General features: G+C 58.9%; 1 protein-coding gene across 1 annotated transcript; it reads right to left on the bottom strand.

Moving 5' to 3' along the window:
* Positions 1-3,775: 3,775 nt before the first annotated feature.
* PIM1 (Pim-1 proto-oncogene, serine/threonine kinase) lies at positions 3,776-6,585 on the bottom strand (the record flags this gene model as incomplete). The annotated part of the gene is made up of 6 exons (XM_084276063.1): positions 3,776-4,297; positions 4,505-4,681; positions 5,384-5,750; positions 6,153-6,203; positions 6,301-6,407; positions 6,504-6,585. The coding sequence occupies 6 exons, from the start codon at positions 6,583-6,585 to the stop codon at positions 4,140-4,142; spliced, it is 942 nt and encodes a 313-aa protein (XP_084132189.1). The 3' UTR covers positions 3,776-4,139.
* Between the last annotated feature and the right edge of the window lie 12,203 nt (positions 6,586-18,788).

The raw sequence follows: 18,788 nt of genomic DNA, 5'->3' as shown, positions 1-18,788 counted from the left end.
GCTTCTGGAGGACTGAATTCCCTGCCCAGAGGATGTGGGGACATTGGTCTGAAGCTGTGAGCTCCTCTGTGGCTGGTGCCAGATCAAGGAGGGACAGGGGGCAGGGAAAAGCAGGCAAATCCAAGCCCAAACACAAAGGATCTCCAGCCAGTTGGAACACCATGCCTCAGTTTCCCCACATGCCCTATTGCCACACAGGCAAAGTCGTCAGAGGACTCAGAGACTGACTTCCACAAGGATTCATTACTGGGGAGCTGGAGCTGTGGGATACCTGGTTCACTGATAATTCACCTCATCCTAAGGCAGGTGTTTAAAATAGCTCCTGTGACTCAGTGTGCCGAGAAGGGCCGAAGGCTTTCAGACGCTGCCTCAGGGGCAGCTGAATATTTTGGGACGTGGGGCAAGATGCCACCTCCGAGTCCTCTGCTCTTCAGGTCCTTGTGGTGAGCGGGGCGGCTTTTCTCCTCAGTGCTCAACTGTGTTTTTCCAGGTGTCTCAGATGTTTGGCTGTTGCTCATCTCCCATTCCCAGAAAGGGATGTGGAAAATAGAAATGTCCCTTTTGCTGTGGCTCTAGGCTCCCCTGGCTGGTCCTTTCTACGCATCCAAGCACCTTAGTGTACAGGAAGCCACAGGTGTGATGAGCACTGGTGCTTTGCAAGTGCTCAGTCATACATGGGACAGACTCCAGTGCTCCCAGAGCGGGCGGTCCAACAGCCTGAAATCTCACCCTGGTCCTGCTTCATCCTCTTTTTCTCTGAATTATGGATACTTCCCCTGCTGACACCAGGAACAATAAAAAGTTGTAAAGGGGAGGTGGGAGAGTGATGCTGGCTCTGAATCGCTTCCCAACAGGTAACTCCTGTGGCTTTGTCCTCTCCTGATGTAGCTGATGGCAGCAAAGGGCAGTGAACATCTCCCTACCAAACAGAAGCGAGGGGTGCAAAGGCCCTTTCCTTTCCTTTCGCCCTGGTACAATCTCCATGCCACCCTATGATGATAACGAGCATCATGGAAGGAAGACAATGAGCACCCGATGCTGTGGCTTCCCATCTTCAGGATGAGCTTCCCATCATCACATCAACTGTGGTCTTTTCCCTGTGGAAGAGGTCTGGGACCCAAACCTGGTGGCTCTCACCCTCATGAAAGTGTTACTGTGCCGGAAAGCTGATGTGCAAAGGATCAAACGTGTACCCATCCATTTCCAACAATCAAACTTCAGATGCACCCAGTTGCCCTGGAAGGACAAGACGCTACCTGGGCAGTGGGATCTTGCCAGGGGACACGCTGGCATCATTTCCCTCCTGCAGCACAAGCTCGGAGGGGGCAAAATCATCAGTGACAGGCGGAAACTGAGTGACTATCAGCACGCCAGCCCCAACGCCGGACCTGCTCGGCCTTTCTGCGGCGAGGTTTCTAAGAAACGCCGCAGCAGTTAGCAAGTGTTTACGGGAAGGGTGGGCCGAGCTCAGCCTGCAGCCCGGACCGCCGCGATAGCATTTTGGTGGTGCTTGGAGGGGGGAGGGACATGACAGTGGCCACCCGAGGGGCTTGGGCTCCTCACCGTAGCGTGGTGGGGAGGTTTGCTTTCGTGTAAGAGCAGCTTCCTGGATGGTCCTGGGGAAAAAAAAAAAAATAAAGCAGCAGCAAAGAGAGGAGGTTAAATACAAACCACATCTCAAAATAGGCCTAAACTTTGAAGGCGTTTGGAGCTGCGCTTCCTGCTTTTAGCAGCCCTGAGGAGATGAAAGATGCAGCTAAGAAAAAAAAAAACAAAACCAAAGAAACAAGCAAAACAAACCAACTGTGTTAACGCTTTCTGCTGAACGCAGAGGCAGGGCGGTGACACAGCACACCAAGGCACCACAGAAGGCTAGGATGTGGATCCTGGACCCCCAGTTCATTCTGATAGCAGCCCCATGGCTCAGACACGGTGCAGGCAAGGTTGGGATGACACAGAGAAAGGGGGCACTGGCTGGACATTGGGGGATTTAAGCAATAAAAAAAAGGGGCAAGCCAAGGAAAGCCCTGTTCTGTGACAGAACTGGCTGGGAGACTCACAAAGAAACCTGCAGAAAGGGAAACCTGTCCCTTCCACAAACTGTGAGACACAGCAGCAAGTGCTCCATGGGGTCAAGGAGGAACAGAGCTTCAAAACCGAGGATACTAAATTAATTTAAAAGGGGGAAAAAAAAAAAAGTTATAAAAACTAAAAACAAAACAACCCAAACACCCCCGAGCAGAAGCACCACAGAGCTGGGAAGTGAGGTTTGACAGTTTGGAAGGTAAAAGCTTGAGTGAAGCGTTACCGCTGCTGGTTGATAGCGACCAACTTCTTGTAATCCGAAGATCAACTTCCTCTCACTCTACATCTCACTCACCCTCAGCCGAGCTGGAGGTGGGGACAGCCCGCCGGCAGCCAGCATGCAACACCCGCACCGCGCCAACAGAGCCGGAGCAACAGGATCTGCCTTACCAAAATTTCATCTGGCTGACAACATCCGGCGTTTCACAAGGTGGCTTTGATCTTTGTTTACTCGCCATCCCCAGCACATGCTCCGCACCAGCCTGTGGATGAATGGAAACACAAAAAGGTTCCACACCCCTTTGATCCCTCTCAGGAGACCTGCCAGGAGCAGTCCATGCTGGAAACACCCCACCAAGTGCTGGATTCAGCCTTCCCTGTGGTGCTTTGAGCTGGCTGATCCTGGTTAAAGCAGCTCAGCAAAGCTTTGGAGCTCCATCACGGCCAGAGACAAACCAGCGATCCTTGCAGAACCCATGGTGCAGGCACCAGTACCCACTCACTCCCAGCATCCTTCATCCCACCCAGCAATAAAGACGTTTCTCCACCACATCAAGTGTTTCATTTTTATTTAAAACCGCATAAAAAAAATAAGATTTCTCAATTCCCCTGTACAATATTAACAAAAGAGAAAACCCAAAAAGCTCCACCCGCCAGCTACACACTTGGTTACATGGAAAGACTCGACAGCGCAGACAGCCCGGGCCGGCTCCCCCCTCCCCAGCCCCAGACAAGACACCCGTGGGGAAGCCAAAAACTCATCTGCAAACCAAGATCTGCACGTGGCGAGGAAACAACATCAATCAGAACTATGTACACAAGAGAGCTGGGAAGCAGGCAGCTGCTCCACACCTCTGCCAGAAACGTTACGGACCTGGGGATGGACACAGGACAGACACGGAGGGAAGACGCGAGTGGAAAAATCAGGATGGGGAGGGGATCAGCAGCTGTAGAAGCAAATGTGGGTTGGTAATCCACAGGAATCATAAATAAATAAATAATTTATCCTACTGGCTAGAACTCTTTAAAAAAAATAATTAAAATAAATTAAAAACAAAAGCTGAACAAAAAAAAAAAAGTAGTTAAATGCTCTATTAACAACTGTACATCAGACTTTGCTCCTGTATAACTTTGTACACATTTACAGCTCTGCTGGTTTGCATTGTTTGTGCATTCGTGAGGGCACAGGGAAGCAAAGAACCCCAGAAAATCCACGCGAGCTGCAGGCACGGGAGGCGAGGCACTGCCTGCTCGGCTCTCAACAGCATCTTCGGACCTGGTCTGGCTTTGAGAAGAGGAACTCTCTTACCCAGGCGAGTCTTGGAAAAGCAGCAGTGTAGGAACATTCAAGTATTTCCTCCAGCACAGCCCAGATCGCGACTGAAGGCACTCGAGCACGGCGACAGCGGAGAAGACACAGCCATTCGGCCGGGGACCTGCCCTCCCCACCCTCCCAGTCACTTTGCCCCCGTTGAGGACTTCCTAATTACAAGGTCTCTGATCTTCTCGCAGCCCCGAATTCAGCAGGTCAGGAAGACACTTGGGAGCCTCCAAAATGAGAAACAAACAAACTAACTAAATATATTTTTAAAAAGAAAGAGGAAAAAAAAAAAAACTACTGGCAAAACATCAAACAAAACATGGTCAGTGGGGTGGGTGCTGAGGACTGGTGGGTGGGATGGCAGCCACCATCGCGTGGAAGGCCAGGTCTCCAGCACAGTTCCAGGACAAGATGTGAGTGTTGTTCCTGTTTGATGGTCCCTGCCTGGCACTACGGTCCTGAGGAAGAAGTCCGTTGTTCTTTGATTCTTCTGGCCAGGGGACACGTAGAGATGTTATTTGCCAGGCTCCTGGATCAAACTGTGCAGGTGGATCTCTGCTGTTTCCTGGGGCAGGTGAAGGTCTTGCAGCCATGGATGATTGAAAATGTCCTCCAAGGATGGCCTGTCGGCGGGGCGCATGGACAAACACCACCTGATGAGATCCTGGCACTCTGGGGAGAGAAACCAGAAACGGCTGGTGAGAGAAGGCTCCTGTCCACCTCTGCCCAGGGTGTGCTCAGGGCTGCACCCAAACCCAAAAGCCCAGCAGGGTGGCAGGATGTGCCACCTCCTCCAGCTAGCCACGGGAGATCAGCTTTCTCCATAGCATCAAGAGATTTATCCCTGAACATGTTATCCCAGCAAAGCTGGATACTCACCTATTGACACCCGCCGTCTGAAGAAGACTTGTCCTCGAATGATGTCCTCGTCCTGCTCGAAAGGCACATCCCCACAGACCATGTCATACAGCAGCACGCCCAGGGACCAGATCGTGGCTGAACGGCCGTGGTACCGGTGGTAACGGATCCACTCAGGTGGGCTGTACACCCGTGTGCCTGGGGGATACAAGGCAGAGCTGTCAGGTGGATGGCTGCCCACTCCCGGATCCTTGTCCCAGCATCCCTGTCCGAGCATCCTCTGGGCCGCACCGCAGGGGTGGCAGGGGGCGGGATGTGGTGTGACCCGCCACCCCCTCGCCAGCACGTGACTCTTGTTTACAAACTTTGGGTTGTAAAATCAAGCCGCCGGTGCCGGAAGAGGGCAGCACGGGCCCGGGGAAGGCCCGACCGTTACATGCAAAAAATACCCACCCCAAACCCCACGGGTGGGGAAAGACCACGCCTTAACCCCCCCACCGGCTCTGGCCCCAAAATAAAAATACACGCTAAGGCAAAACGGGGAGTGGAGCTGCTCGAGCCCTTCTGAGCCTGCAAACCCAACCGCCCAGCGCACGGGTTTTGCAGAGCCACCCTCCCCCCTCTGTGCCTCCACGGGTGTTTGTTTTCATCGGGCTCGCTCCCTCCCGCCCCAGCCTAGAGCAGGGTGGGTGTCGGAGGCTGTTGGTAGAGCCGTAGAGCCGGGAGCCGGCTCCTGTTTCACAACATCCGCCCCGCGCCAAAACGCAACCTGGCAGCTGGCTGAATAAATAATCCATCCCCACACACACACCCCCGCCCCACCCTCAGCAAAGAGGGGGAACCTCGGGGGGAACCCTGCCAGGCTGGGCCACGCGATGCCCGGTACTGCTGTGCACTCACCATCGAATTCGGTGTACACTGTGTCCTTGAGGAAGGTGCCGGAGCCAAAGTCGATGAGCTTGAGCTCTCCGGTGGCGAGGTCGACGATGATGTTCTCGTCCTTGATGTCACGGTGCAGGACGCCACAGTTGTTACAGTGCTGCACCGCCTGCAGCACCTGGCGGAAGAGCCCCCGGGCCAGCTCCTCGGACAAGGACCCCCTCTCGGTGATGAAATCGAAGAGGTCCTGCGCCGGCTCCGGACGCTCCAGCACCAGCACGAAGCTATCCGGCAGCTCGAACCAGTCGAGCAGATGGATCACGCCGGGGAAGCCAGAGCCCACCTTGTTCAGCAGCACAATCTCCATTGGCACACGGGTGCCACCGGGCTGCGTTGGGAACACGACACTGTCAGCAGACTGATGCTGTGCCGGGGGCACCCTGGCTGGTTACCCCCTTGCCCGGCCTCACTGGTGCCTGGGCATCCTCCCACCCAGGGGATGCTCCGGTAGCCCCTTGCCAGCAACCACAGTGCCTGGGCATGCCCCCTACCCGGGGGATGCTTCGGTACCCCCCTGCCATCACTACCAGTGCCTGGACATCCCCCCCCACCTGGGCGATGCTCCGGTACCTCCCTACCAGCACTACCAGTGCATGGGTACCCCCCCCCCCCACCCCGGGGGATGCTCCGCGTTCCCCAGGCTCCCCGCACCCCGCGGTGTCCCGGTTTCCCCCTCCCAGGCATCGACTCCTCCCCACCCGTAATGTCCCGGTTTCCCCCGGTCACTCACCAGTTCGCCCCAGTCGGAGATACGCTCCCGGGCCACGTGCTTGATGGCCACCTGCAAGCCAAGGGGAGCGGCGGGCTGAGCACGCCGCCCGGCCCGCCGACTCCCCCTCCTCCTCCTCCCCCGCCCCGCCGCCGGCCCCGCCACTTACCGGCGTGCTGTCTGAGAGGCGGACACCCGAATACACGGAGCCGAAGCCGCCGCTCCCCAGCAGCGGGCCCACCCGGTAGAGATTCTCCAGCGGCTCCTTGTCTTTCCCTGTCGGTTAAGACACGGCCGTCAACGCTCCGCCCGGGGCCCCAACCGTCCCCCAACCGAACCGGGCCGGGCCGAGCCGGGCCGTGCGTCTCCCACCTGGCTGCAGCTTAGCGGTGTGTAGCTCCCCGCCGGTGCCGGAACGTAGGTGGGCCAACGAGTTAATTTTCGAGAGCAGCATCCCGGCTCCCTCGCCCGAATTCGGGACCGGTCCCGGCACCTCCCGAACCGGACCGGGAACCGGGGGCTCGGTTCCGGCGGTCGGGTCGCCGAGCGGCAGAGGTCGGGCGGGGGAGCCCGGTGCTGTACCTGGAGGGCAGCGAGGCGGGTAGGGAGCGGCCGCGGCGCGGCGGCTGCTCCGCGCGCTGCCGGTCACCCGTGTGGCGCCGCCGCCCCCAGCCGGCCCCGGGCGTAGCGGGGACGGGGGGCGGAGCAGGTAGAGCTGGGGGGCGGCGCTGCCTCTCCAGGCCCAACGGCGCCGCGCCGCCCAGCGGCGCCACAGCCAATAGGGTGAGAGCCGCGCTGAGGCGGGACCGCGGCGGGCAGCTCCGTGGCGGGAAGGAAAAGGCGCCAAAGCGGCCCGCGGGTCCCTCCCGGTGGTCTGGGGGGGCGTGCGGGGTGCGAGCGGAGAGGAGGGAGGGGAGGCTGAGGCGCGCAGAGGCGGGGGTACCGCCAGCCCGTCCGTTCGCGTCTCCATCGCCAACGCCAATGCCACCGCGTCCCGGTGGTTGCCGAGGCATCGGCGAGCCGCGATTGTGCCGTCAGCGGGTGATGGACCCAGAACCCACCTGGACCCACGCGAACGGCGCTGCCGGGACACCAGGGGGTCGCGCAGTGTCCCTCTGCCCTGCACCGCTCTTGCCAGGGCACCCCCCACCACCCCATCCTGACCCGGGTGATGCTCCAGTGCCCCCTGTTCCCTGCACTACCGGTGCTCAGGCATCCCCCGCACCCAGGGAATGGTCCACTGCCTCTCTGCCCGGCCTCAGCGGTGCCTGGGCATCTCCCCACCCGGGGATCTCCCCGAGATCGGGCCCTGCGGAGCCGTGGGCATGCTGCCTGCTCGGCATCACCCATCCGGCGGCATCCCTGGGGCGGGGAATGCGGGGAAGGAGGTGGGGGAGGCAGTCGGCCACCACGTGGAAGCCGCGGCGCTCCTCTTCCTCCCGCCTCCCAGTGAAAACACCAATTCAATTTCACCTTTTAAAGCTTTTTAGCTTGTTCTTCACTTAATTATCTTTTCCTGCGACCGCACACATTCCCGGCCGTGCTCGGCATCCCCCGGACTCGGTCCTGCCCCCTCTTCCCATGCTGCTGTTACTTCATCCCGGGCAATCCGGCGTCTGAACTTTTCCCTTTTCTAGTAAAAGTGGCGATCCCAGCTGGGAACTTTTGACTAACAAGAGGGATTTTAGTATTTCCCCCCCCCTTTTATTTTTTTTTTCCCGCTGAAGTCGCTGGCTGAGATGCTTTCCCGAGTTCCAGAGATAAGATAAATAATTTACTGGATGGAGGTCTCTGATTACTCACTCTATTAGCATTTAGAGCAAAGAGCTCCAGCCACCGGGAGCTGAATTATTCCAGACGAAGCCCATCTGGGCTCCGGAGCGAGACCGAGGAGTTCCCAGCATCCCACACATACTTGTGGGATGAATTGCTTGAAATCGAATGGGCTTTACTGGAAATTCTGGTGAGCTCCGGACTCCTTTAGCATTTCTTTTCTGGAAAAAAATATATATATATATATAAAAATAATACTAAAACTCAACCCCACAGTGAGCTATGGAGCTGCAGCTCAGCCCTCATGCCGGCCGGGAAGGGCTCACCGCTGCTGTTGCCTTTTTTAGATTTACCAAGAATGTGGCACATCCTCTTTCCGGGGCTGAGACAACTAAAAACTGAAACACCTACAGAGGTTTTTTTTTTAGACAGAAAGTGACTTTTTTTATTATTATTATTATTTGAGGAAACGTATGGAGAATCTGACGTGGCAATCTTCATCCGCTTCCTTTTTTAAAGTTTAAAGGTATTATTGTTATTATTTGGGGTGATACAAGCTGGAGGGGGGGGCAGTGCCTTTCTCCTGCCTTCTTCCCACTGGGCGTATTTGGGACAACTGGTTTCGCCAGTCGGTGCTGGGCCATGGGAGGGGGTGACTCAGCATCTCGCCCCAAACTCATTATCAAATTCTTTGCCGAGATGATGAGAGGTACTGAAGGGGCTGCCCTGGAAACCCAAGCTCTTTATTGACAAATAAAGCTCACCCTGGGAGCGGCAGGGCTTTCCTGGGGACTGCCTTCCCCTGACCTCCTTGGGAGGTGCAACCTTCTCTCTCCCTCTGCCCAAACCTGTTAATTAGCGTCAAAGGGAGCAGCAATGCCTTTGCAACCTGGATGATCTGGGGCCAAATCATCCCTGTGTGCGTAAACCTGCCTAAGTGCTAATTTCCCTGTAGGACTGAGTCAGTGCCTGGCTCTTCCTGCCGGTGCGGAGAGGTTGCATCCCCTCTGAGTTGGGGAGAACCCCTTGTCTTGGAGGCATTTTTCCATGCCCAGGCTGTGCAGAGCCTTGTTTCCCAGCCGTATCCCATCTCTTTCAAGAACAACCCATCCAGACTCACCTCTGTTCCCCAAATCACCCTAAAAACAGGGATAGGCACTACCTTTCCCCTGCCAAGCCCATCCCACACACTCACCTTTCCCCTGCCAGCCCCGGTGAGGCCATTGGCATGCGTCAGACATTCAAGCTGACAGGACACAAGCCGCATCCTTCTTGCTTCCCGCTTCCCTCCCATCCATAGGGATCACCTCTTATCCCAACCCTCTTCCTCCAGGATGAAAGCTGCCAAGGGCAGGAGAGTAGCCTGCATCTTTTAGCACTTGCATGGATACAGGGACATCCAAGCAGAACTCCAGGTCCTGCCCCAACCAGGCAGCAGCATCCCTGGCTCAGGCTGCCTCTTTCCACCCCTGGCTCAAAACCCAGTGCTCGATGTGAGCTCCTGGGGAACAGATTGCAGCTCAGAGGCTTGGAAGGAGGGAAAAACCCAGGTGGGATCACGCCTGGAGAGAAGGACCCCAGGGTGGCACATGGAGCTGGTGGCAGGTCTGTGGGAGAGGAGCTCCCAGCAGACATCAAAAGATCAGTTCTCAGCCCTGCAAACAATCCCGGCAGCTTTAGGGCTCTTCAGCGGCATTCCAGTCTAACCGGGGCTGCCTTGCATGATAATCAGGCTTAATTACTGCTTTATCGCTTGATTGCTGTGCTGGGCCCTTGGAGCTGCAGTGTTGCTTTCGCAGTTTACTTTTTCCACCCCCTCGCCTTCCCCGCCAGCACGATTAGCAAATAGGTGAAAATGGGGAGGGCCAGGGCGAAACCCAGGGAGGAGAGAGGGACAGTTTGCTTCCGGCGAGTCCCTGGGGTGGGTGTGAAGCAGATTTGCAGCCCGTGGAGGGTTAAAATTGAAGTTTCCCCCGCGGTTCCTTGCAGACAAACTGGCAAGGTCACTGCCACACCAGGAGCACAACCCCACGTCAGCCCCACCAGCATCCCACCTCCGGAGGGGACAGCATCCCGGGAGGAGGGAGGGGAGGACTGTGAGACGATTAAAGCCGTGACACAGAAAGGCTGAGGTTTGCCTAGCACGGGCTTTGAGTCATTGCGTGACCTTGGTTGTGTCTGCCCGTTGCTCCCTCGCAGAACCGGCTGGCCCAGGGTGTGGGGCACAGACCTGCCGGGTCCTCGGGGAGAGCGTGGAGCCTTCCTCGGGCCGGGCCAGCAAAGATGCTCCCACCTACGCACAGTGAGCAATCCCTGGCGAGGAGGTGGGTGCTGCCCTTGGCCAGGCAGCGGGTGCCGTGGTTGGGACACCCCCAAAGCGCCGTCACCTGCTGCAGGTGGCATCTACGGCAGCGAAAAGACGCTTGGTGACTCACCGGTGACTTTGGTTGGCAGAGCAATAAAATGTGTCCACATTCCCTGGCGTGTTGTGGGAGCAACAGGCACCACTGCGGGATGCGGGTGGGGGGGAACTGAAATCTCCCCACATATGAGGATGGTGGGGAGAAGCCAGCACAGGCACAGGGTGCTGCTTCTCCCCAGACCCAGACAAGACCCCAACACAGTGGTGACAGCTTGGGATGTGCAAATCCTATCCTGGGGCTGGAGTCCCCCAAAACAGGGAGGGAAAGTTCCCCAGAAGCCAGCACAGGCACAGGGTGCTGCTTCTCCCCAGACCCAGCCGAGACCCCCAGCACAGTGGTGACAGCTTGGGAACCGCATGTCCCACCCTGGGGCTGGAATCCCCTAAAGCAGGGAGGGAAAACTCCCCATTGATGTGCTGGAGCACCCCAAAACCCCTCTAAACCAGCACCCAGTCCCCAGCCTTTGGGTGCAAATCCCCGCTGGCTTAGGAAGGCGAGTGGGGCAGGAGATGGCAGGGACCCATCCCGCTCCCCGCGAGAAGCAGCCGTGGGGATTTCTTCTTATTAATTTAATTCTTTGTTATTATTTTCTCTCAAATGCGCTGCCTTTAGCGCGGGCTTTTTGGGAGAGGTGCGCGTGGAGGCGGCAGCATGGCTAATCTGCTTTGTGAATGGAGCCGCACGGGGGGGGGGGGGGCGAGGGGATCGGGGAGGTGGAGGGAGCCACATAGTTCGGATTCCTTCATCTGGGTGGGCTCCTTCTCCCCAGACTCTCAGGATGTGGGAAATGGAAGATGAAAGGAGCTGCATTTCCAGCCTCTCGGGTTACAATGTCTAAAGCAGAAAGGGGTGGTTGAGGAGGGGGGCAAAAAGGCGGGGGGGGGGGGGGGGGGGGGGGAGTGGAGAGGAGAGGAGGTGGGGGTGGGAAGTAGGATGCTACAGGGAAACCTGGGTTGGGAAATGGCCCGGCGAGGTTGGGGCAGGGAAGGGGGTGGCTGGGGCCGAGCCGCTCGTGTTTCACATCACGTCAGGGCTGAGGAATTTCCTCTGCTCTGGGGGTGCCTCGCAGAGAAAAAGGGGGAGGCTTTAAGGTTAGCTGGGGATGAATAATAGCCAAGAGGCGAGGTATTAAAAGTGTTACCCGGGGACTCCTGTTTACAAGCAGAGCAAGAGGGGAAAGAGGGATGCAGCGGGGTGACAGTGGGAACCAGGGGCCACCCATGGCCTGCAGCCCTTCCCCAGTGAGCACAGTGGTGCGAGTGCCCCCAGCCCCAGTGTGGTTTCCTCCCTGAGAGCCCCTCTGCAGCCAGTCCCCTGCACGTGAGGCATGTCCCAGGGTGTCTGGCTGCCTTGGCACCACGAGGTCTCCCATCCTTCCCGCTCCCCTGAGTTACAGATGCTCCGAGCATCCCTGTGCTCTGAGAGGGTCTGTGGTACCCACTGGGTGCCCACTGGGTGCCCCAGGAAAGGGACAGGGAGAGGGGACAGCCAGGGAGGGCTCTGTGCAGGGGCCACGGGCTGGGTGCTGTGCTTGGGCATGGGACATTACCTAGGGACTCAGGATACAGCCCGGTGACCAGGACACAAAGTACAGGTACAGCCTGGCTCAGGGTGCTCATGCACCCCCAGACCACCCAAAACCATGACTGTTTGGGTGAGGAAAAGCACCTTTAAAAGGTTATAAAAACGATTCTGGTGGTTGGTGGGGGACTGGAAGGTGCCTGGTTCTCCTCTCCCTCCCTCCACCCTGCAAAGTCCTGCCTATTCCCAGGTACATTCCTGGCATTGCTCCATCCAGGAGTGCAGGGAGGGCACTGACCCCCCTGTGCATGGGAAAAATGTCTGTCTGCGTGCGGGAAAGGAGGTGCAAACACTGCGGGGTGAGGAGGTCAGCCGGGAAATCCCTTTCATCTTTTCCCGGGCCTTTTGCCGACACGCGGCCGGGGAGCTGGGGGTGGATCCGGAGGATCCAGAGAGGGTTTTGTCTGTGGCTGGAAAAAGGGAGACTCCTGGGATGCTCCTGGGAGGGCAGACGCTCTATCCAAGCTGGAAGAGGCTGAATTGCCACATGGGTTGGACAGTGTGGAGATGGGATGGATGGGTCACAGCGGTGACCCCCGGGATAGGCGATCAGGTTTGGCCTTCGTCCCTTTGCACAGCTCAGCACCCCGGGAGATGGGGGAAGGGGACAGTGCACCCCATGATACCCATGCCGTGCAGGAGGTGGCTCCTGGGTGCTGGTGGCTCAGTTCCATTTGAGACACGGAGGTCCCTGGATACAGGGACCAGGGAGCTCTGGGTGCCAGAGGGAGCTGGCTCAGGGTGCAGCCCTCAGCCTGGGAAACCTGGGTGGGAAGGGGAAGGCAGTGTCAGGCTGGCTCATTGTGGAGGCTTGTACCACAAAAGCACAAAGGTCAGGACACCAAGCTGGACTGTTCGGGCACCCGCAGGTCTCTCGTCAAGGCCATAATAAAAGGCAGATCTCACCCTTCCTTCCTGCTCTGGAAAAAACATCCCTGAGGGGAGGAGCTGGAGGGAACCCCCTAGTACCCCAGGAGTACCCCTAGCATCCCCTGCTCTGCCACAGACCCTCCTGCACATCCTCGGTCTGATCCCTCCATCTCTTTATCTCACCTGGACTACAAGCTGCAGGGAGAGGTTGATTAAAGCCCGGCATGTCCCTCCTGGCATCCCCGGGGAGCGCGGGGCCGTGTCTGCGGTCGCCTGCCTTTGTTGGTCAAAGGAGGAGTCCCGGTGCAGCCCTGCCCCGCACGGAGCCGGATCCAGCCTGGCTTCCAGGAATCGGGGCTGGGGCAGGCAGCCATGGATGACAGCTGCTGCCTTGGGTGGCATCTGCTCGTCCTGATGCGCTCGGGTCCCAGCGCACCCCATTCCTAAAGCACCCACATCTTGATGCACCAGGGTCCTGCCGTGCTGTGCCGTGAGACTCCAGCCCTCCCTGGGTGGGGGGGGGGGGGTTCCATCCCCTCTCTGGGTTGTGCCGTGGGGCGATGGCTTCTCCAGCCTGTACAAAGCAGATGGTAAAACACAGACTAACGAGATCAGAGATTAATCTGTGCTTTGCTTCCAAATCGCATAATCAGGTAATTATTCTCAGTATCGGGGTGGAGCAGGCTCCAGGCCCTGCTCCATCCTGGGGCAAGTTGCACGGCAGGAGGGTGGCAGAGGGTCAGATCCTGCCCTGGTGCTGCCCCAGGGTCCTTGCTGCCCTCCAGGACCACATCCAGCAGGAGAGGACCCACGTGTAGGGGAACAAGCATCCCCCCACGGCACGCCCTCGCCCTGCGTGTCCTGGTTCAACTTCACACCGGGGTTACCCCACCTTGTACCAGGGCATCCCAGTGGGAAACACATCCCCAAGCACCTTCCCACACCCCCAGTGAGGCCCAGGAGCAAACCCATCCCAGTTCCCACCAGTAAGAGGCACTGGGGTAGACTGGGGCATCGCTGCAGCACCATCTCACCCCGCATCCCTCTCCAGAGCCGGGCAGCACCAAATACCAACCACCGCTGCCCCAGCGCCTCGCCTGGCTTTGATGGCAGAGGAAGCTGAGGACAGCCCGTGTTTCAGGTGACATGTGGGGCCGGTGGCACCGAATTCCTGCGCAGCTGGTGGCCCGGCCCCATTATCAGCAGGCCTGGGCTGTTTGCTGGAAGAGGGCGGCTGTGGGGCTGGGTGACCCCGCACTTCCTTCCTTTCCTGGAAGCCGCTCGCTCCGAGCATGACGCTGGGGCGCTGATAACCGGCTGCTTTCACAACACACACAGAGCAGTGTGGGGATGGGCTCGCTCCCTGCCCTGCCACCATCCTTCCCTCCTGGCTTGCATCACCTGCCCACGCCGCCTCAGGTTTTCCCGCTCTGGAGAGGCGGAAGCCAGCCAGTGAGGGCTTGGATGTGGTTCCCTGCGAGGTGTGATGAAGTGTGACAGGTCTCAGCCTCATTTCCCCCTCACCCAGCAACCCAAGCAGCAAGGGGCTGGGCTGGAATCTCCCTCTTGGGAAAACTTGGGAGAGGGGGAAAGATGAGAAGGGCTGGCCTTCATCTCTCTGCCTGCACCCACGAAAGGGCTGGTGGGTGTCAGGGGCTGAACCACGAGGCTGTGCTTGCAGCCAAGCACCCGCTGCTCCCTGCCCCATGAGGTGGAGGTAGGATCTCAGTGCAAGGTGTGGGATGGGAGAAGGTTGGGGACTTCTTGGTCCCCACACCCAGGACAGAACAGCCAGTGGTTCCTACCTGCAGTGCGGGGGCTGAGCAGTCCCAGCTGCCTTTGAAGCTGCGGGTGTTGGAAGCAGCAGGCAGGGTCCTGCCTGAGTCAGACAGCGTAATGGCCAGGCACGTACCCGGCCCAGTCCCCTCCCTGCGTGGCAGCAGGTCCCTGCACGCCACAGAAGCCACCGCCGCAGGTCAGGGAGGGATGCACAGGGCAGGCAAACCCGGCCAAAGGGGAAACCGAGGCAGCAACATGGATACCGTGACCTGCCCAAACCCTCCTGTCAAGGGACCCAGCAGTCCTGCCCGCTCCCCAGACACCAGCCTGCAGCTCCTGGGGCTGCCCCGAGCCAGGCTGGCATTAGCAGGGTACAAGACCTTGTCAGGGGCTGGGGCGTAAGCAACTCACATCACTCAAACCTCCACTGGGATCCACTCTGCTGCCCTGCACAGGGACCGAGGCATCCCCTGGGGATTCCCACCTCCCTGGGCCAGGGAGACCGGGCTGCTGCTGTCCTCCTTGCGAGGCCAGCACGGGGCCAAGCACAGCTCCTCTACCTTATCTGGGCCGTGTGAGGAGGAAGTTTGCAGGGTGGATTCCAGTGGGCAGGTAAACAGCGGCCAGATGGGACCCAGATACCTGCCAGGAGACACCCGCAGCACCGGGTTTGCACAGCCCAGCTGCTTATTTGCTCTAGGGAGGACTTTTCGCTCCATCAGACGTCAGCAGCAGTGCCAGGACGTCACCCCAGTATCCTTGCTGGACTCCTCGGTCACCTCCCTGGCCAGGTGCCTGCATCCAGGGCGCGGGTGCTGCTGTGGCACGGCAGGGATGGGAAGCTGTGCTGCTCCGTGCCACTCACCTGGGTACTGCAGCCTCATCTCCTATAGCCAGGGATCAGTGCCATGCGATGCCCAGGTCTCCTCCACCATGGCCAAAAGTGCTCAGGGAGCTTCGGGTGCCCGGTAGCGATGGGGTCAGCATGGCAGGATGAACCAAGTGGTTCCACCAGACCCATTTGCTGCGGAGTGAGGGGTTGCTGCCATCTCTCCACCTTGGGCAGAAGAGGTTTCAGTGCTGAGCTGCTGGCAGGGGATGCCAGGCGTGCCCTGGCACACGTGCAGGTGCACCTTGCACCCAGCCCCAGTTGGCAAGACACTCCCAACCTTGGTTGGGAGATCCTTTCTTGGCTCATCTGGCTTGCCCAGCTCACCCTTTTCCCTCCACCCTCAGAAAGCCTGCACCCTTCCCAGCTTCACAGGGGAAACTGAGGCACAGGGATGTGCAGGACCAAAGCAGGGACCTGGAGGGGAGCTGCTGTTGGGCTGGACATCAGGCAGCCAAGGACAACCAGGCCTGGCACCAGGGCTGCTTGCACCCACCATCACCTGCCTGTTGGGCCACAGCACCCCCCACTCCAGGATGCTGCTGCCCCATTGCCCAAAGCCCTGTGACTCTCTGCATCTCTCCCACTCAGTGGATGCTGCTGGGATGTTCCTTCTCCCTGGTCTCCATCTCTTCCCCCATCCTTTCTCTGTCCTCAGGGTGGGATGGCGCTGAGGCACAGTGGCAACACCAAGGCCAGAGGGTTTCCTCATCCACAAGAGGCTGGTCCCTTCGCCTGCCATCCCATGGAGGGGAAGCGCTGGGTCAGGACCCCATCAGCCACTCTGAGCGTGTTTACTGTGTCAGGAGCAGCTGTAAATTCGCCTGGTTTAATTGAAAGCCGGTGCTGTGGGTTTGGCTTAATCCACCCTCCTCCTCCTCCTCCATTAGATAACGTCTCACTGAAACCACTTTGCAAACTCATGGCATTCCTGTGTGCTGAGCACGGGGCAGCCGGCGGGACACGGCCACGACCGAGGGATGGATGTGAGGGAGGGATGGGTGGATGGACACTCACATGCTGCAGGGCCACTTCGCTGCCACTGACTCCCCTCAGCCTGCCCAGCTCCTGGACCCAGCTGGGAAGAGAACTGACCCGCTTGTGACATGTAACCTGGAAGGCAGTGAGATGGGATGCAGCGAGACACTGGGTTGTGCCAAGGGGAGCACCTTGAGGGGCCCCAGGAGTGGGTTCAAAGGGCTCAAGTTGAAAAGACAAAGGGAAATATTGCAGGGGGGTGGAAGCCAAGCAGCAGGCAGAGGAGACGTACCCAAAAAGCTGGTGGGGAGAAGCAGTGGGAACCCTCTCACCTCTGTGCCTGGCGCCGGAGGGGTCGGCACCGCTTCCGCTCTCCACAACCCCACAAAACCAAGGCCCAGCGCAGGGCAGGGCTCAGGGAGCATCGAGGGCTGGGAGCCCCTTCCTCTTCGGGCTTCCACGGAACTGCTGACCAAGAGGAGGAAACCCGCAGGTCGCAGAGAGGCTGCGCCGCTGCCACGAGCGCCCACACAGGCTCCCCAGAGCCAGGGCACCCCACTGCCTCCCCCTCACCCGCTGCAGCTGCAGGGCTGAGGACCCTCAGTGTCCGGCATGGTGGGGAGGGGGGGAATTTGCTTTGCCAGTGGAGTTCAGGCAGAGGGCAGTGGTGGTGAGGGCTGTCGGGGTGTCCTCCAGCTGCTGCTGACCTGCAAGGAATGCTGTGAGTCACAGGGAAAGCATCCCCACGCTGCCAGCCCCTCACCATGCTGGTGGCACAGTGACGTGAGGCTCAGGGTCCTGCACCCTGGGGTGAGCAGTGCCCCCAGACACCCCCGTTACATCCCAGAGAGGTGCCCAGGGGAGATGCAGAACCCACCTGGGTGCACACCCAGCCGAGCTGCCCATCACCCCGTGGGCTGGGGCAGGCAGGCCAGGCAGAGTCCCCAGCTCTGGGGAGCCCAGACATGAACTCAGCCTCTCCGAGCAGGGAGAGATGACGTGATGCTGGGAGGTCACCCAGGGCCAGGAAGCTGTCCCAGCCCAGCGCTCAGGGCTCTCCCACATGGCCATCCCCATCCCCTCCAGCCAGCAGGAAAGAAGGGGGAGAGCAGCTCCCTGAGGTGGCTCCTGCTCCAGCTCTTCTCCTGGGGAATCCAGCGTGTTCAGCTTTATCAGCTCACCACAGCTTTGTGCCCAGCCTTGGAGAAGAGGGAAAGGCTTTTCCCAGCGGTGCCTTATCGAGATGCTGAGCCCCAGGACGCTGCTTTGTTTCAAGCCAGGCTGCAACATGAGAGAGGGAAATGGCATTTAGGGGAAGAATTGCAAATTCCTGGAAGATTATCAGAGCCTGGCAGCTGCCCCCTGGCACAGGGCAGTGGCACAGAGCCAGGACAGGACAAACAGGAGCATCCCTCCATAGGTGAGCACCCAGAGCCTGCCTGGCTGTGCCCTTGCAGCATCCACAGCTGGATTCATCCCAAACAGAGAGGAACTTCCATGGATCTCTGAGCTTCCCCTGGACACTGGCTGCAGGGAGGGGTGGTGTTGCTGAGCCAGGGGCTGGCTGCTTCCTCGAGAGCACTGGCTGCTTTTGCTTTCGTGCAACAGCGCAGCTGGCTGTTGAAAGGCTGACACCTTTGGGACAGCAGGAACCTGTTGCCACCTCCTGTCTGCCCTCAGCACCAGGGCAGGACACCCGGGAGCTGATGGGGAAAGGGACAGCTGGACGCTGAAGGATGGTCACCTCCAGGGATGGCAGCGGCATCACAAGGGACACAGGGTCCCCTCCCAGCAGCCAGAGCTCATCTCAACGCCCTGGGCATCTCCAGGCCCCACTCATCTTCCCAGGAAGAGCAAAGACCTGATGCTCTTGTGACACCTAATGGCAGTTACTGTTATCAGAGCCAGCGCTCTCCCAGGAAGGCTCAGCTTGCCAGGGAGCTGCAGGCAGAGGGATGCTCTCACACCCAGCCCAGGCTGGCACAGCTGAGCCTGGACCAAGCTGCCAGAGGGGTTTGGGAGATGGAGCCATCAGCCCAGGAGCTGGCTTTTTCCTCCCTTTCCTTATGGAAATTCAGGCTGAAACTGTTCTGGTCACCTGCTCACCTGCTTCCAGAGACCTCAGGACCTCCTGGCCACCTCCAACCCCAAACCAAGCTGCACCCACAGACCTGAGAACCACCAGGCAGGAGAAACTCCTGAGAAACTTGTGCTCTTCAATCCTCCCCCCAACACGAGGGGAGAGGCAGGAGCCTGCCCACAACCACAGCACCAGACATCAGAGAATCCACAGCAAAGCACCACGGCGCAGCCCCGGCTCCCCAAATCCTGCTGCTGGGGGAACGCCCTGATAAACCCAGCCCC

The sequence above is a fragment of the Gallinula chloropus genome (assembly GCF_964237585.1).
Source record: "Gallinula chloropus genome assembly, chromosome: 27".
NCBI classification, from domain to species: domain Eukaryota; kingdom Metazoa; phylum Chordata; class Aves; order Gruiformes; family Rallidae; genus Gallinula; species Gallinula chloropus.
Note: the sequence above shows the minus strand (reverse complement) of the source record. Positions and strands in the feature narration are given on the sequence as shown.